The sequence below is a fragment of the Helicoverpa armigera genome, chromosome 27 (genome assembly GCF_030705265.1).
Source record: "Helicoverpa armigera isolate CAAS_96S chromosome 27, ASM3070526v1, whole genome shotgun sequence".
NCBI lineage: Eukaryota > Metazoa > Arthropoda > Insecta > Lepidoptera > Noctuidae > Helicoverpa > Helicoverpa armigera.
Genome location: NC_087146.1, coordinates 245,787 through 262,538, shown reverse-complemented (window position 1 = coordinate 262,538; position 16,752 = coordinate 245,787). Strand labels below are relative to the sequence as shown.

The 16,752-nt window shown below is 49.2% G+C and overlaps 1 protein-coding gene across 1 annotated transcript; it reads right to left on the bottom strand.

Moving 5' to 3' along the window:
- Nucleotides 1-800: 800 nt before the first annotated feature.
- On the bottom strand, nt 801-16,681 carry LOC110376200 (mediator of RNA polymerase II transcription subunit 16). Its single transcript, XM_064042136.1, has 20 exons — nt 16,517-16,681; nt 16,019-16,196; nt 15,329-15,461; nt 14,655-14,784; nt 13,756-13,901; nt 12,796-12,945; nt 12,293-12,409; nt 11,625-11,692; nt 10,575-10,718; nt 9,924-10,019; nt 9,382-9,505; nt 8,766-8,898; nt 8,203-8,289; nt 7,693-7,840; nt 7,076-7,227; nt 6,581-6,738; nt 2,776-2,879; nt 1,770-1,870; nt 1,174-1,314; nt 801-916 (listed from the first exon to the last, which is right to left on the bottom strand). Exons 1-20 carry the CDS (start codon nt 16,576-16,578, stop codon nt 880-882), a joined length of 2,409 nt encoding a protein of 802 aa, XP_063898206.1. The 5' UTR covers nt 16,579-16,681; the 3' UTR covers nt 801-879.
- Nucleotides 16,682-16,752: the final 71 nt, after the last annotated feature.

Sequence of the window (16,752 nt, the reverse complement as noted above, 5' to 3'; positions counted from 1 at the left end):
CAATCATTAAACAAGCATTGATGATAAGAATTTGCTTCTACTTGATAAGTTTTCAACTCGAGATTAGACAAAAGCAAACATAAAAACAAATAATCTCAATCTTTAAAGTTTTACATACTTTACTAACAACATAGTATACAGATTTATCTAAAAAACAAACTAGATTTTTACCCAACAAGATGATGAAGTAATCTATATTCAATCAATCACGGAAAACTATTAAGATTAGATCTTAGTAACGTCTCTAATTGACCTCGTAAAGCCTCATAAATCGATCGATGTCCACACAGCAGGCGCGATGATAGCTATACACATACAGATTGACGTACACAATGACATGCGCACAATGCAGTGGGCGGTGCATTATATCGCAGGAAATACAAATGATTGCTAAAATTTGAAGTGGGGTAGGTGGCTTGAATGATTGCTGAATTAATCGCTTGCAGCATTTTGGATGTAAAGTCTGATTATACTTTGATGTTGTTTTTCTTATTAGAATCAAATAATATTCCAAATGGAATTGTGTATTTATGGTTAGGGTAACAAGGTAAAAGGTTAGATGAATATCCATCGTGATCACATACGTTCATTTAAGTGAGTCAGAGAAATGAACTCACTTTCTTTTCTATAAAATTTATAAAAAAACTGCTTTATTATGAAGTGGCTGTACATTAACACACCACACAGCCACTTCATAATAAAGCAGTTTTTTAAAAAAAAAAGATGGTAGGTGCATATTCTTGCGGAAATAACTTGTAATGGGAATTATAAGGTTCAGGAAGTAAACAAACCAATATGGGTTTATGAGTAAAAAACATTGTATATTTTATTAAATATTTACATTATTTAAGTATTATTTCTTACACACTAATGAGAGAATTATATATTAGAAAATAATGTCCATTTTCCTCCGCATCTGAAATCAAAGGAAAATATTAATTACAATTGCTTTACTAGTCAAGTAATCTTTGCATATGGCATATCAAACTGCTGTCACATAGTAGAAAAGAGAGAGGTCTCGCATCGGCTCTTGCGGCAATTTAATTCTACAACTCCGTGATGCGATTTCATTCTGCAGATTGACTCTGCATCGAACATTAAAATTATTTCTATAATTTCCCATTACACAAAGATAAACTTTCCAATGTTATATGAAACAGTGGACATAATAACCTGCAAGCCGACAGAAACCGTCCATCATAGGCTCCCTGTAGAGGATGCTTGTTGGGATGCGCCGCGGCGAGTGCACGCGAGCCGCAGCGCGCGCACTGCCGCCAGCGCGCCGGGCGGGACCCGCCGCCCAGGTACATGTAGCTAGGAATGGAAATTATTTAGCTTTATTCAAAGATTAAAAGAATTCATTGCAATTTTGTTAAGGAACATTATTTAGTTCATTACTAAAACTAGTAACTTACTCAAAGATAGCTCTGATAGTCTGTAGTGGACTAATATTGAAATAGGGGCATTTACATTATTTAGAATGAAGCAAAATATTGTAAAATTATGTATCAACTGAAGTAATTAACGATTTATTTACAAAAAAAGAAATTGTTTGTTCAGAAAAAATCACGTCTTATCAAAACCAAAAAATCATGTTTTTCTGAGGATTAAGTGGCGTGCACTTGGAGAGGCCTATGTCCAGCAGTGGACTGCGATAGGCTGATGATGATGATGATGATGAAGTAGGTCAATTGAATTGAATTTAACCTGAAAGTATATCACACAGATAACGAAAAACGAGAAAATCACTGTTTACGTAAGATCTTTACCGTATAGCGTCCATAGTAATGGATGGCGTCGTTTCACATTGCGCGTACGCCGGCGGCTCGGGGTTATATCGTAACGCTTCGGGTTCTACACCGTGCTCCAACTAATTATAAAAATCATTAATAAATTAGATAAAATTAAAGTCATTAATAAATTAATATAAATCTTACTAAAGTAGGTATATGTAAAGGTAGTTAGTCGACTAATTAATTATTGATGTTGCACATCACTAGTTATAAGTTGCAAAAACTTTTGGCGGCAATTCGAAAATTTATTTTCTGACGTGACATCATACAAAATAGCCGTTTAGTTTTATAATATTATTTTTTTATTGATAATCTTATGAAAAAAAAATACATTAGGGCAAGAACATAATACGTATTTTCACTGGTTTCCTGCACATCAGATTTATACAAGGTAAGTGAGTCTGTTACGGGGAGGAAATACTACCTACCCCATTCCTCAATTCTTGACTTTTTACTAGCTGTTTCCTGCAGTTTAACCCGCGTCCCGGGGAACTTCTTCCCGTGCGCGGACAAAATAAAGCCTATGTTATTCAGGGATGGACTAGCTTACCAACAGTGCAAGATTTTTTTCAAATTAGTTCGGTAGTTTGAAAAATTGTTCCTTTAAAGTATCCAAAAATGTTTCTTAATTATATTAGCATAGATGTACTACCGAATTTCTGTGTTATTTATATTGGATGAACATACACAATTTAATTTTAAGTCACCATCATTCTCCAAGCCTTTTTCCCAACTATGTTGGGGTCGGCTTCCAGTCTCACCAGATGTAGCTGAGTACCAGTGCTTTACAAGAAGCGACTGCCCTGCCTGACCTCCTCAACCCAGTGACCCGGGCAACCCAATTCCCTTGGTTAGATTGGTGTCAGACTTACTGGCTTCTGACTACCCGTAACGACTGCCAAGGATGTTCAATGGCAGCCGTTAATTTAGCCGTTAATTTTAAGTAAGAAATAGAATAGTATATAAAGTACAGTATTCATACATATAGCGGCCATATCTTCCCGTGCGGCGCGGCGACGCTGCAGCGCGGCAGCGACTCCCACACGCGCGCGCCCGTCCACTGCGTGCTCAGCACAATGCACTCGTCTACGCAGAAATACATAGCATTATGCCTGGCTTTGGCTAAGGGTGCGTCTACACGGTGCATGTAGCTGGACCAAGCGACCCGCGAGCACGCTACAGAGCACGCGAGTCGCTAGATCCGCACGTTTTTAAAATGCAGGTAACCTGCGCTTGTGCCTCAACATGTGCAAGCTACCTGTACCGTGTAGACGCACCTTAACTTCATCATCTGTTTAGCCTTTTCCGAATTGTTAAGGGGTCTGCTTCCAAAAATTTACAGAAACATAGTGAATAAACTGTTGTACATTAATACCAAATTCAAAGGCGAACTTTTGCCTCCTAAACTAAGCTAGGAACCTGTGTTTTAAGAGACAATGAATGTCTAAATGACAGCTGGGAAGTCCAGGTCCAGACTTACCAACTAAATCTTGCTTGGGCTGCGGCGCAGTAGCGAGGCGGGCGAGCGGGCGGGCGAGCGCGTCGGCCGCTCGCGCCGCGCCGCGCCCCGCCGCCACGCGGCACAGCTTGCGCAGCACCGACACCGCGCCCGCGTCCAGCCACAGCTGTAGCTACACTCACCCACTAGGTCCTGCTTGGGCTGCGGCGCAGTAGCGAGGCGGGCGAGCGGGCGGGCGAGCGCGTCGGCCGCTCGCGCCGCGCCGCGCCCCGCCGCCCGCGCCACGCGGCACAGCTTGCGCAGCACCGACACCGCGCCCGCGTCCAGCCACAGCTGTAGCTACACTCACCCACTAGGTCCTGCTTGGGCTGCGGCGCAGTAGCGAGGCGGGCGAGCGGGCGGGCGAGCGCGTCGGCCGCTCGCGCCGCGCCGCGCCCCGCCGCCCGCGCCACGCGGCACAGCTTGCGCAGCACCGACACCGCGCCCGCGTCCAGCCACAGCTGTAGCTACACTCACCCACTAGGTCCTGCTTGGGCTGCGGCGCAGTAGCGAGGCGGGCGAGCGGGCGGGCGAGCGTCGGCCGCTCGCGCCGCGCCGCGCCCCGCCGCCCGCGCCACGCGGCACAGCTTGCGCAGCACCGACACCGCGCCCGCGTCCAGCCACAGCTGTAGCTACACTCACCCACTAGGTCCTGCTTGGGCTGCGGCGCAGTAGCGAGGCGGGCGAGCGGGCGGGCGAGCGCGTCGGCCGCTCGCGCCGCCGCGCCCCGCCGCCCGCGCCACGCGGCACAGCTTGCGCAGCACCGACACCGCGCCCGCGTCCAGCCACAGCTGTAGCTACACTCACCCACTAGGTCCTGCTTGGGCTGCGGCGCAGTAGCGAGGCGGGCGAGCGGGCGGGCGAGCGCGTCGGCCGCTCGCGCCGCGCCGCGCCCCGCCGCCCGCGCCACGCGGCACAGCTTGCGCAGCACCGACACCGCGCCCGCGTCCAGCCACAGCTGTAGCTACACTCACCCACTAGGTCCTGCTTGGGCTGCGGCGCAGTAGCGAGGCGGGCGAGCGGGCGGGCGAGCGCGTCGGCCGCGCGCCGCGCCGCGCCCCGCCGCCCGCGCCACGCGGCACAGCTTGCGCAGCACCGACACCGCGCCCGCGTCCAGCCACAGCTGTAGCTACACTCACCCACCAGGTCCTGCTTGGGCTGCGGCGCAGTAGCGAGGCGGGCGAGCGGGCGGGCGAGCGCGTCGGCCGCTCGCGCCGCCGCGCCCCGCCGCCCGCGCCACGCGGCACAGCTTGCGCAGCACCGACACCGCGCCCGCGTCCAGCCACAGCTGTAGCTACACTCACCCACTAGGTCCTGCTTGGGCTGCGGCGCAGTAGCGAGGCGGGCGAGCGGGCGGGCGAGCGCGTCGGCCGCTCGCGCCGCGCCGCGCCCCGCCGCCCGCGCCACGCGGCACAGCTTGCGCAGCACCGACACCGCGCCCGCGTCCAGCCACAGCTGTAGCTACACTCACCCACTAGGTCCTGCTTGGGCTGCGGCGCAGTAGCGAGGCGGGCGAGCGGGCGGGCGAGCGCGTCGGCCGCTCGCGCCGCGCCGCGCCCCGCCGCCCGCGCCACGCGGCACAGCTTGCGCAGCACCGACACCGCGCCCGCGTCCAGCCACAGCTGTAGCTACACTCACCCACTAGGTCCTGCTTGGGCTGCGGCGCAGTAGCGAGGCGGGCGAGCGGGCGGGCGAGCGCGTCGCTCGCGCCGCGCCGCGCCCCGCCGCCCGCGCCACGCGGCACAGCTTGCGCAGCACCGACACCGCGCCCGCGTCCAGCCACAGCTGTAGCTACACTCACCCACTAGGTCCTGCTTGGGCTGCGGCGCAGTAGCGAGGCGGGCGAGCGGGCGGGCGAGCGCGTCGGCCGCTCGCGCCGCGCCGCGCCCCGCCGCCCGCGCCACGCGGCACAGCTTGCGCAGCACCGACACCGCGCCCGCGTCCAGCCACAGCTGTAGCTACACTCACCCACTAGGTCCTGCTTGGGCTGCGGCGCAGTAGCGAGCGGGCGAGCGGGCGGGCGAGCGCGTCGGCCGCTCGCGCCGCGCCGCGCCCCGCCGCCCGCGCCACGCGGCACAGCTTGCGCAGCACCGACACCGCGCCCGCGTCCAGCCACAGCTGTAGCTACACTCACCCACTAGGTCCTGCTTGGCTGCGGCGCAGTAGCGAGGCGGGCGAGCGGGCGAGCGCGTCGGCCGCTCGCGCCGCGCCCCGCCGCCCGCGCCACGCGGCACAGCTTGCGCAGCACCGACACCGCGCCCGCGTCCAGCCACAGCTGTAGCTACACTCACCCACTAGGTCCTGCTTGGGCTGCGGCGCAGTAGCGAGGCGGGCGAGCGGGCGGGCGAGCGCGTCGGCCGCTCGCGCCGCGCCGCGCCCCGCCGCCCGCGCCACGCGGCACAGCTTGCGCAGCACCGACACCGCGCCCGCGTCCAGCCACAGCTGTAGCTACACTCACCCACTAGGTCCTGCTTGGGCTGCGGCGCAGTAGCGAGGCGGGCGAGCGGGCGGGCGAGCGCGTCGGCCGCTCGCGCCGCGCCGCGCCCCGCCGCCCGCGCCACGCGGCACAGCTTGCGCAGCACCGACACCGCGCCCGCGTCCAGCCACAGCTGTAGCTACACTCACCCACTAGGTCCTGCTTGGGCTGCGGCGCAGTAGCGAGGCGGGCGAGCGGGCGGGCGAGCGCGTCGGCCGCTCGCGCCGCGCCGCGCCCCGCCGCCCGCGCCACGCGGCACAGCTTGCGCAGCACCGACACCGCGCCCGCGTCCAGCCACAGCTGTAGCTACACTCACCCACTAGGTCCTGCTTGGGCTGCGGCGCAGCGAGGCGGGCGAGCGGGCGGGCGAGCGCGTCGGCCGCTCGCGCCGCGCCGCGCCCCGCCGCCCGCGCCACGCGGCACAGCTTGCGCAGCACCGACACCGCGCCCGCGTCCAGCCACAGCTGTAGCTACACTCACCCACCAGGTCCTGCTTGGGCTGCGGCGCAGTAGCGAGGCGGGCGAGCGGGCGGGCGAGCGCGTCGGCCGCTCGCGCCGCGCCGCGCCCCGCCGCCCGCGCCACGCGGCACAGCTTGCGCAGCACCGACACCGCGCCCGCGTCCAGCCACAGCTGTAGCTACACTCACCCACTAGGTCCTGCTTGGGCTGCGGCGCAGTAGCGAGCGGGCGAGCGGGCGGGCGAGCGCGTCGGCCGCTCGCGCCGCGCCGCGCCCCGCCGCCCGCGCCACGCGGCACAGCTTGCGCAGCACCGACACCGCGCCCGCGTCCAGCCACAGCTGTAGCTACACTCACCCACTAGGTCCTGCTTGGGCTGCGGCGCAGTAGCGAGGCGGGCGAGCGGGCGGGCGAGCGCGTCGGCCGCTCGCGCCGCGCCGCGCCCCGCCGCCCGCGCCACGCGGCACAGCTTGCGCAGCACCGACACCGCGCCCGCGTCCAGCCATAGCTCGTAGCTATAACATAGGTACATTATAAACGTATGCATCAAATACATCCAAAACTCGCTAAAATCAAACATAATTATTAATTTCTAACCTCATAAAAAATCGACCCGAAATCCCGAATTTTGAGTCCTGATAATTTTCCTTTTAAAAACCGAATCAATCCTAGTAGCTATCATGAACATGTGGTAGTCCACGGAGAAGAAAATGACTAGCGGAGATGCCAAAATGCGTATGTTACATAACGTTCCTCGTCCGAGATACGTTACCGTCTCCGCCTTTATACTTGACCTGCCTTACTATGGCATCTCCGCTCATCTTTCCTTACTCCATATCGTCGTATACTTACTGGTGCGGATGTATCTGATGCTGATGCTGGTGAGCGAGGGCCAGCAGGGCCGTCAGTCCGATGTCCAGGGCGCGTTGTAACGCTAGGCGTAGAGGCTGCAGCCATAAGGACTCCGGCAGGATCTCTGGCTTCGATTCTATTGCCAGCAGCGTCTGGGAGACGAGAATACGGTCGTTAGTTAAAGTATAGATTATATGAAAAGGTATAATTTGGAGAAGGAGGGAGATATTAATCTCTTCTCGCTTCAAGGAGTAGCTGTTTGTACCTGTGTTATTTCGTCTATGTAAATGTACCTGTGCAATTGTGCCTATGTTATTGTACCTATGCAATTGTACCTGTGTAACTATACCTGGGTAAATGTACCTGTGCAATTGTACCTGTGTAAGTATTCTTGGGTAAATGTACCTGTGTAATTGTGCCTATGTAAATGTACTTGTGTAATTGTACCTGTGCAATAGTACCTATGTAATTGTACCTGTGTATTTGTACCTATGTAACTGCAACTGTGTAATCGTACCTGTGTAACTGTCCTTGTGTAACTGTACATATGTAATTGTACCTGTGTAATTGTACCTTTGTAAATGTACCTGTGTATATGTACCTGTGCCTGTGCCTACCTTGTCGTGGTCGTCGAGCAGCGCCTGCAGCGGCGCGGCGTCGGGCTTGTCGTCCGGGCGCAGCGCCAGCGCCGCCGCCGCCCACGCCGCCTGCACGCTCTGCAGGCAGGTGAGCCACGACGCACTGCTCTGCGCAGTCGGGATCACTCTGGACCAAGCCACATAATATGTACCATTAAGACATGATACGAAAGTAAAGCTGAGGGTACGTCCAGCGTGGGCAAATCACGAACGCGAAGCGATCCGAAGCGAATTGACGGATATATGCCCCGTGACGTACTGCGTAACGTGACGTTGGCCACGTCAAATAGGAGTAGTACATAAGGGGAGTAGATAGGGGTAGTACATAAGGAGATTACATATATAACTAGAGTAGAAAGTGGTCGGTAAGATGTGTCATAAACCTACTAATTGCTTTAAACACATCTCTGCTTCATTCATCTCGACTTCTTTAAACTGGAACCTGGGCTAAAGTTAGTATAATACAAAATACACTATTTGCACCAGTACCTGCAAATTGCTATCCTCATCTTCAGCCAGCTGTGGAAGTAGTATTGTTGGAAGGCGGGCGGCTGCCGCTGGAATGATTCCGTCAGTCTGCGAAAATATAATATCTTCTTATTTTGAGAAGTGTCATAGAGGGTCGTGGATAAGAAGTAACTGCTGCACTTCGATTGCTCGTAAGGTTAAGCTTGGCGCAGTCGGTAAGTGGATTAAGTGATCTTGTAATAGCGAGTTCTTCTGTGTTTCAGAAGTCAAGTTAATGTTATAGGTCTCGGCTGTCGTTTGAATATCTTCTTAATCAGAAGGTCAGGTTGATCGGATAAATGGGTTTAGGAAGTCAGACAACAGCCGCTCCAAGTAAAACACTACTACTCAACTGCACAATAATATAGGTAAAATGCTGGGGAATTTCTTGCGCCTATTTTTCCATGCCCACAAAAACACAGAGGAAGTGGTATCTAAAGGGCCTTTTAGGGGGCTGTCTTTTCGATAAGTGCTGATTAGTCTAATTTTACTAAACATTTTCGAATTTCAGTTAAAAGGCTGTTCATCTGACATAAGGTACATACCTTTCGTATATAAGTTCGAGTATGTTATGCTTGTTGGCGCCGGTGCAAGCGAGTAAGACGTCCAGGCTATCGTACCCGGCCACTAAAGCGTATTCCAGTAGGTTCGTCGCGTGCTGCACTGCCATGGGGGTCGCTAGACATATAAATAAGTCGCTGTAGTTACTGTCAGAAGTGAAGACATGATCATGAGATCATCCCACTGTCCTTATGCCAATTTTGTTAGTGGGCAGGGTTCCATACTCTTCTAACTGCCGTCATCTCACAAGGAACATTCTTTCTTACCATTTCTACTTTCACACAATCCATTCATCGTATCTTTGGTTGACCTCGTCTAATTTACAGTTCTCAACTAATAACTTTGCCCAGAAGTTGGCTAACAGTTACTTTTCCAGAGTCAAAATGTAATCCTCCCTAGACAAGTTTTCATAGAGAAAATCAAATACAATAAGGTCGAAACTCAGCACGTAATGTAAAAGAGTCTTAGCAGTCTTTTATTGATCAGGCAGTTTCAAACTATTTTTAGACAGTGGATCACAATTGTCATGGATTAACGTACTTCATGTGGTACCAAAGTGGGTAATAGATTTATTAGCTTCAGGGGATGGGGTGTACTCACGTATGTCCTGCCAGGGCTGCGGCAGCTTGTAGAGGTGCAGCTGCGCGTGCGTGTCGACGGCGAGCACGGCGCCGCCCAGCGCAGACATCTCCACGCACGACACGATCGCGCATGCGCCGCCACTCTGCACATACAACAGTACAGTAGTAAAGTGATTCCGCAAAACTCGCTGAGGTCAACTAGATCTGAAGAACTGAGCCCAAGATCGCGCATAGCGGCATGCGCAATTCTACAAATGATAACAAAATTGGTGTCCGTGACGTCAGTTACAAAAATTTTGGCAAAAACTATGACAGCTGTTTCATGGACCTTAAGATAGACCGTAATATTGACGTATTCAGACCGAAAAGACTAGGTTTCCTCAAGATGTTGTCCTTTTTATCTACTCAAACATTATTGTCCTAAAACTTAGAATGTAAGTAAATGTACATTGAAACTTGGATGACCCGGTGACTCGGAATGACTTGGAAGTGATGGGGTTTGTAACCCTGAATAAAAATAACAAAAGTAATGGTGGGTGTAAGTAGCAAGTTGGTACTGACCGGTGCAGCGTTGGGTCCATACTTGGTTTTCTTGGGCGGCGTAGAAGCTGCCTCCACAGCACCAGCGCCGGCCGACACCACCGCGCGACTGCATAGCTGTAACAACGATTATTGCTACATTGTGTCTTCTTAGTAACAAAGAGTGCATTAGGTATGAATGTGGAGGGACAAAGGCAGAAGAAGACCGAGGAAAAGATGGATTGACTGCCTTGAAAGAGGACATGCAAAGAAAGGTAATGACTGTCAGTGTGACGAGTGACAGGGAAAAATGGAAGCGATACGCATATTGCGCCAACCCCAAATAAAATTGGAAACAGGGCATGAAGAAGAAGTGTCTCCTTAATAACAAAGAGTGCGAATGTGAATGTGGAAGGATGTAGAGGTAGACCGAGGAAAAGATGGATCGACTGCTTAGAGGACATGACTAAGAAGCCACTCCCTTCTTAGTCATGTCCTCTTTCATGGAGGAAGTCTGATAAAGAGAAATGACAGAAAAAAAATCATATTGCGCCGACGGTAAATAACTTGGGAAGAAGTCAGGAAGAAGAGGAAGATGTGTCTTAGAATACCAACATACAATAATAGAGATGGCGATATTTACTCGCCTTGGAGCCCACTGCGTCTGCTGCCATGCCTGGGGGGTATACTCACATAGTGGTGTGTATCCCTCGCCAGTAGATGTAGCGCGTGTGGCGTGGCGAGCACGGCGTGCGGCGCAGACGCGAGCCGCGCGCTGCACGCGCCCACTGCGTCTGCGCCGCCCTCCACACCCCATGCTGCTGTCTTCTGCCAAGCCTGTGGGTGTGGGGTGTACTCCATTTCAGAACTCTCTTAAACTAAGTGCTTCAACCGATAACGGGAAATAGCGGCAATAATACACCTCAAACTAATTTTGACGTTTGACGTGCAATTTTTTTATATCGTTTAGGACGTAAGGGTGTCAGACTCTGACTAAGCAATACTGACAATGCGATCGATGAACCACCCTTGGCTCACCGCCCACAGACTCACGCCAAAGGTGGCCGGGAGTCGTCACTCGACGATGACAAAAGTAGTGCACAGCACATGCAAAAATAAACCTTACTACGATACGAAGTACTCGATTTTCAACGAATTAACAATTTGCTCTCCTCTCTGTGCCGGTCTGTCTGAATGGACCCTTGGTAAAAAACACTCTTGAAATGTTTTAATTTTTTTAAACTGTTAAAGCATGAAATTCGGCTCCATTATTTACTGACCCCTTGCACTTCTTTATGTACTGGCTCTTGTGCTCTTAAGTACTCATAAATATGTAATAGACTACATATGTAGTCCCTTATCTACGTCCTCTATTTTTCTCTTTTGTACTCCCCTATATCCCACCAGTACGTATTACCGCTCCTATGTACTTCCTCATGTACCACCCCTATGTACTCCATTATGTACTACCCCTGCGTACTCCATTATGTACTACCCCTATGTACTCCATTATTTACTTCAATATGTTCCACCCCTATGTACTTCATTATGTACTAAAAACAACAAAATACTACAAAACTACCCCTCCGATTTTCATGCGGTTTTTTTAATAAATATATAGTATGATTAAAGAAGAACGTTCACATGTATAATAAATAACATTCATGAAATAGTGGGGATATACTATTATGCCCCGCGAAGCTGGGGCGGGTACTTAGTTGTAAATAAAGCGTTTGCACTTACCAATGTATTGAAACAGTCGCTTGCCGGCTTCGGTCCACCGCCCGGCGTGGTGCTGCCTTGTAGGGGACCTATCGACAATATATTCAGCGTATGAAATACAGGCTGTCCCTTGAAGTGGGTATCAAATGGAACAGGGGTGTTCAGGGTAGACAGGGTCGTTTATCACAGTTTTGACAAACAAAAACGCGATTATTCAAGTCAAAACTCTGTCCATAATACATGGAGTCCAGGGCCAAATTCGGCCATGACGGCTGTTCTCATATGTATCAGCCAGCTGTGCAGGACATATTATAGCTTAGTGCACGAGCATTTCATAAATACTTCGAGACACACAATAAACAATTTAACTTTGAAACTTTATTACATCATAAATATATGTCTACCGGCAACCTTTACAAGGTCTCTATATCAAATATCTGTCCACCTTGTTGGTGGATGTCCTACGCTGCGCTTGTTAGTCCGTGGTCTCCACTCCAGCACTTTTCGATGCCATCTGCTCTGCTAGCAATGTGGTCGATGCTATGTTACGCTGGATGTAGGTCGCTTCCAATTGGTATCTAAGGGGGAGGCCTCTGTTCAGCAGTGAATGTCTTATGGCTGAGATAATGATGATGACGAGTCCGCATCATGGCACCGACACTGGTACATACAACATGTGGTGTACTGACCCTTAGCGAAGAGCTTGTGCACCTGATGCGCCCGCTCCGTCAGCTTCCACATGGCGAGCGTGCTGCCCGCCACCAGCAGCGAGTCCGCGTCCTCGCGTCCGCACCACGTCACCGACACTGTAGTTTTAAAGTCATTATAAGAAGTTAGCATGTCCTCATTACATGATGAACATAATGTGATCCGGACACGGATTAAGGAAAGATAAGCGGAGATGCCATAATACAGGTAGGTCAGGCGCCTTCTTCTAGGTTAAATTTATACGGTGGGCATGATCAAAATGGTCAGTCACAAGTGAATTAACGAAGCGTTCAGGCCTTTGAGACACCTGTCAACAATTTTTGCTATTATAAAAATATATCGGGTCCAAAGAGGCGTATAAGGGAAAAGACAGTAACGTTTCTCTTCCCCTGAACACCCGCATTTTGGCACGCTACTTTCTTATGTGATTTACTGTTATGGCACCTCCGCTAGTCATTTTGTTCTCCATGTTTAGCGCACCTACCCGGTTGTTGCGGCAGATATATAGTAGGCAGAGGTTTAAGCGCGAGCGCAGGCGCGGGCGCGGACGCCACGGTCGCGCTGGCGCAGCGCACGCACCAGCGCCCCGCCGCGCCGCCCGCGCGGGACAGCGCTGCTATTACTATGCTGCCGTCTGAGGAAACAAAATCAAAATCAAAAATCATTTATTCAAACTTGGCTGCAAGACAGCACTTTTTGAACGTCAGGAATTTACAATAGACAGCCCCCAAAACGCCCACCCTTCACCACTTCCTATGTGTTTTTGCTGAGAAGAAGAAGTGGCGCAACAAACTCCCCAGCAACACATGTCTGTCTGTAGGTTAGAAGAACCTACAACAGAAGACAGAACAGAGTAATGATGTAGATCCTGTTCAACAACTACTTCAGTAAATATTTGAGTCTATGACGTATCTTGTCGGTTCTTCTCCACAAGATTACTACTGCTTTTAAAGGAGAGTTTGTGTTAGGTTAGTTTTTCCAGCATTTTTGACCAGCGTGTACAAAGAAAGCTTCTAGATAATAACTTTAAATAATTCATTTCTCTTTAGTCATTTGCTACTGACCATTATGCCCGGTTTATGGCTGGTTTACACGGGCTTAGTAGCTAAGTGCTCAGGACTTGTCAACGATTTGTCGCTTACAAATAGGATCGTTTTCTATTCTCTTGCACTATTCACAAATACAAATACTAAGCACTGATCAGCATGTTTACACATTAGGACTTAGTATTAGTACAAGTACTAAGCCCTTAGGCCTCGGCCTAGGCCTTAGCTACGAACCCCGTGAACGAATACCGGGCGTAAGTCATAGTAGAGTGATAACTGACCACCACTTTCAAAGACGGATTTTTTATTGTCGTAAGTTTTATCATAATAATAAAAAGCCGTTTCAAACATTCAATTTTGTGTTTGTTTATTTTATAAACTAACTTTAAAACACGTACTCTTATGCGCGATGCTAGCAGAAGTGATGTGGTCTCTGGTGGGACGGAGACAGTCGGTGGTGACGTGTGCTGACGTCCCATCGGGGGTGAGAGTCCCCACGAGACCTGTGGCTGTCAGGATGAGGGCGCCTTCGCATGGTACGCCGCTGGGGAGAAATATATTAGTTATGGTATTATCTACCACTGACTGTTCCACGTGTTTTCACTCGCGTCCCAGGGAAACTTCCCGCACCGGGATAAAACATATCCTACCTGTTTTACTCGGGAACAGTGTAGCTTTCCAACAGTGAAAGAATTATTCAAATAACTTCAATAGTTTAGGAGCCCTTAGGGTACAAACAAATTAAAAAAAAATCCTGTTTATTGTATTAGGAAAAACTATTGTTCTCTTATGATTTGACTTTTAAAAAGCTCGTGGCTTAATCAAAGCTGCACAGACAGATCGATCATAAGGTTAAGCAACGCTTGGCGCGGTCGGTCCGTAGTTGGTTGACCATCTTGTCATGACGAGTTCTTCTGTTTTTCGGAAGGCACGATAAGCTGTAGGTTCTGCGAGCTGGTGCCTAAGGGTCCGTTCAGATAGATCGGCTTGGAGAGCATCGGCGCGCATTTTTCTTTTCACACAGACCGGAATCGGCTCCGATCGGCTGCGTGAAATGCAATCAGAGCCAAGCGCCAGCAAGACCGAGAAAAAGTACGCGAACGGAGCCGGTCGACTCCTCTTATTATTTCACACCGAGCGCCTTCGAGCATTCTTAATGACAAAAGCAGTGCGCATGCAAAAATCAACCTTACTTCAAATACAAAGTACCCGATTTTTTGTTAAGAATTTGCTCTCCTCTCCGAGCCTGTCTGTCTGAACGCTCTCCCCTTAAGCATGTATCTATCACAAAACGTACCCAAATCCTTTTAGTGTAGGCGTGGAGCGCAGCACCTGTATCCTCTCAGTGATGGGCGCGTCGGGCTTCTTGTCTACCATGACCAGGCGTCGTCCGTTGTGGAAGAATGTCGCACGGATTATGTGCTCACCTGGGGATTATGGAAGGGTGTTTAATTCTCGAAAAAGTTTTTGTCGTCACGGGAGTTGGTGCGCAGAAACCATTTAAAATTATCAGCCGTTAACACAGGTGTGTTAGGGACCAAACGAGCGTACTTGTACACCAGTTGCAGACTGCCATTGAGTTTAGCAATAAATGTTTCTATTTTGTTGAGAGGTATTGAGAACTGGAAGACTGAAGTCATTATATGTTGTTTTAGAAGCTATGTAACATTATGTGATCCAGTTTGTAGTTGATCCAAAACATTCAAGCAGAATAAGTTCAAAGCTGTCACAAATTTTTATTGTGTTTGCAGGCTGGTATTAAATAGCAAAATACATTTAGAAAATATATTACATTCGTGTCATATTACAGTTGCGGCCTTTTTATCATCCCACTGCTGGGCACACGCCTCCTCTCACACAGAGAAGGATTGAGCTTTAATGTGTCATATTTGGCAAGTTAATTAATATACAAGACCATCTCTTCCTCCCTGTTATGTTATGTAGGTATAGTTATGTATAGTACCAACAAACCTGGAAAGCTAGCCGAGTACTCGCAGGTCCACTCATTGAGCAGGTAATCCTTCTGAGTGTAGACGGAGACGTCTCCCACAGTGGTGGCCACCAGCAGCTGCTTGCCTTCTATGTCCCACTCTAGTGCTGATATCTGTAAGAGTTATCAAATCAAATCAAATCATCTTTATAACAAAACAAAACAACAAAACATAACAACAAAACAAAACATATACCAAAACATATAACAAAAGATTTTATGGGATTGTTAAACAGGCTTTTAAAGCTGATAAGTATGGTTAGGTATTCACTTTAGTTCTAGCATTAGTCAACTATAACTAAGTAAAACCAGTACATATTCCACCTTATCGTAAAATGTGATTTTAAAAAGCTTTCATGCTAGATTTATACAATTCACAATTTCTTCAAGATAGTTTATAAATGATAAATAATAGGTGACCCAAGCCCATCTATTATTTTCAAGACCACGTTTTATAATAAGGAGAGCTATGTTTAAGAGTCAGTCAGTGTCAGATCTAGAGATTAGAATGTAGTGTTTCACTATTATTCATAAGCAAATCATAATAATCAATGCCTAACATTACCTAATATCTGTGCTGCAGGAAATTAGAACTATATAAATTAAGAAAAAGCTAAACTTATGCTTAACAGCCTTTCTTAGCATATAGAAGATTCGTAAGTTATACTCACAGGATGCACAGTGCTGGTAACTTTGTGGCTGTCCCAGGGTGTGTCAAGATCACACACATACACGTGACCACCCCACGTGTCTCCCTCCGTGTCGTCCAGCTCCGTGGGGGATGAGAACGCTATGATGTTGCATGTTGATATTGTGCAGATTGGTCGGACCACATCATGGTCTGTTACACTGGAAAAAACACAATTTTGGAGTAAAATAATGTGAAACCTTTTAAAATATGGTCTGTGGAATAGAATAAGATTCAAAATATTGTGTAATTAATGATCATTCGAGAGATATGATTAAGAAACTGGACTGTAACTTTCTTGATGTTTGATAATGTTTAGGATTGGATTCTCTCTTATATAAAGCCTCAATCTATTATATCTCAAAACTGTAAGCTATGAGACATGTATAACGTCTGCTTTAAGTACATTTGAACTTGTTATCCAATTATAACAGAGAAGAAAGTAGACCGATTGTAAACCCAAAACATAAACACTGTTTACCTTTCGAAGTGCGGTGGTTCGCATTTTAGAGGCTTACGCCTCATGGAGTATATTAATTCCATCTTGAGTTATATCACTACTAACTAGAGTCGATTTTATGCTGTGTATATAGTAAAGTTTTAAAGTAAATAGCAATGTAAACTGCACTGCTGTAGGCTGCTGCTTGCTGAGCATTTAGTGACACTGACATTACTGACAGCCATGAATTATGTCTTCATTGCGTTTCGTTCGGCCTT

Bases quoted from the DNA above. Each gene is read 5' to 3' on its own strand.
- LOC110376200 (XM_064042136.1), bottom strand. From the start codon at position 16,578: ATGGAATTAATATACTCCATGAGGCGTAAGCCTCTAAAATGCGAACCA. The intron at 7,841-8,202 runs GTACTGGTGCAA...GGCTTGGTCCAG, and splicing joins ATGAGGATAGCAATTTGCAG to AGTGATCCCGACTGCGCAGA. The intron at 6,739-7,075 runs GTAAGTATACGA...CCTATGTTATAG, and splicing joins CATCAGATACATCCGCACCA to CTACGAGCTATGGCTGGACG.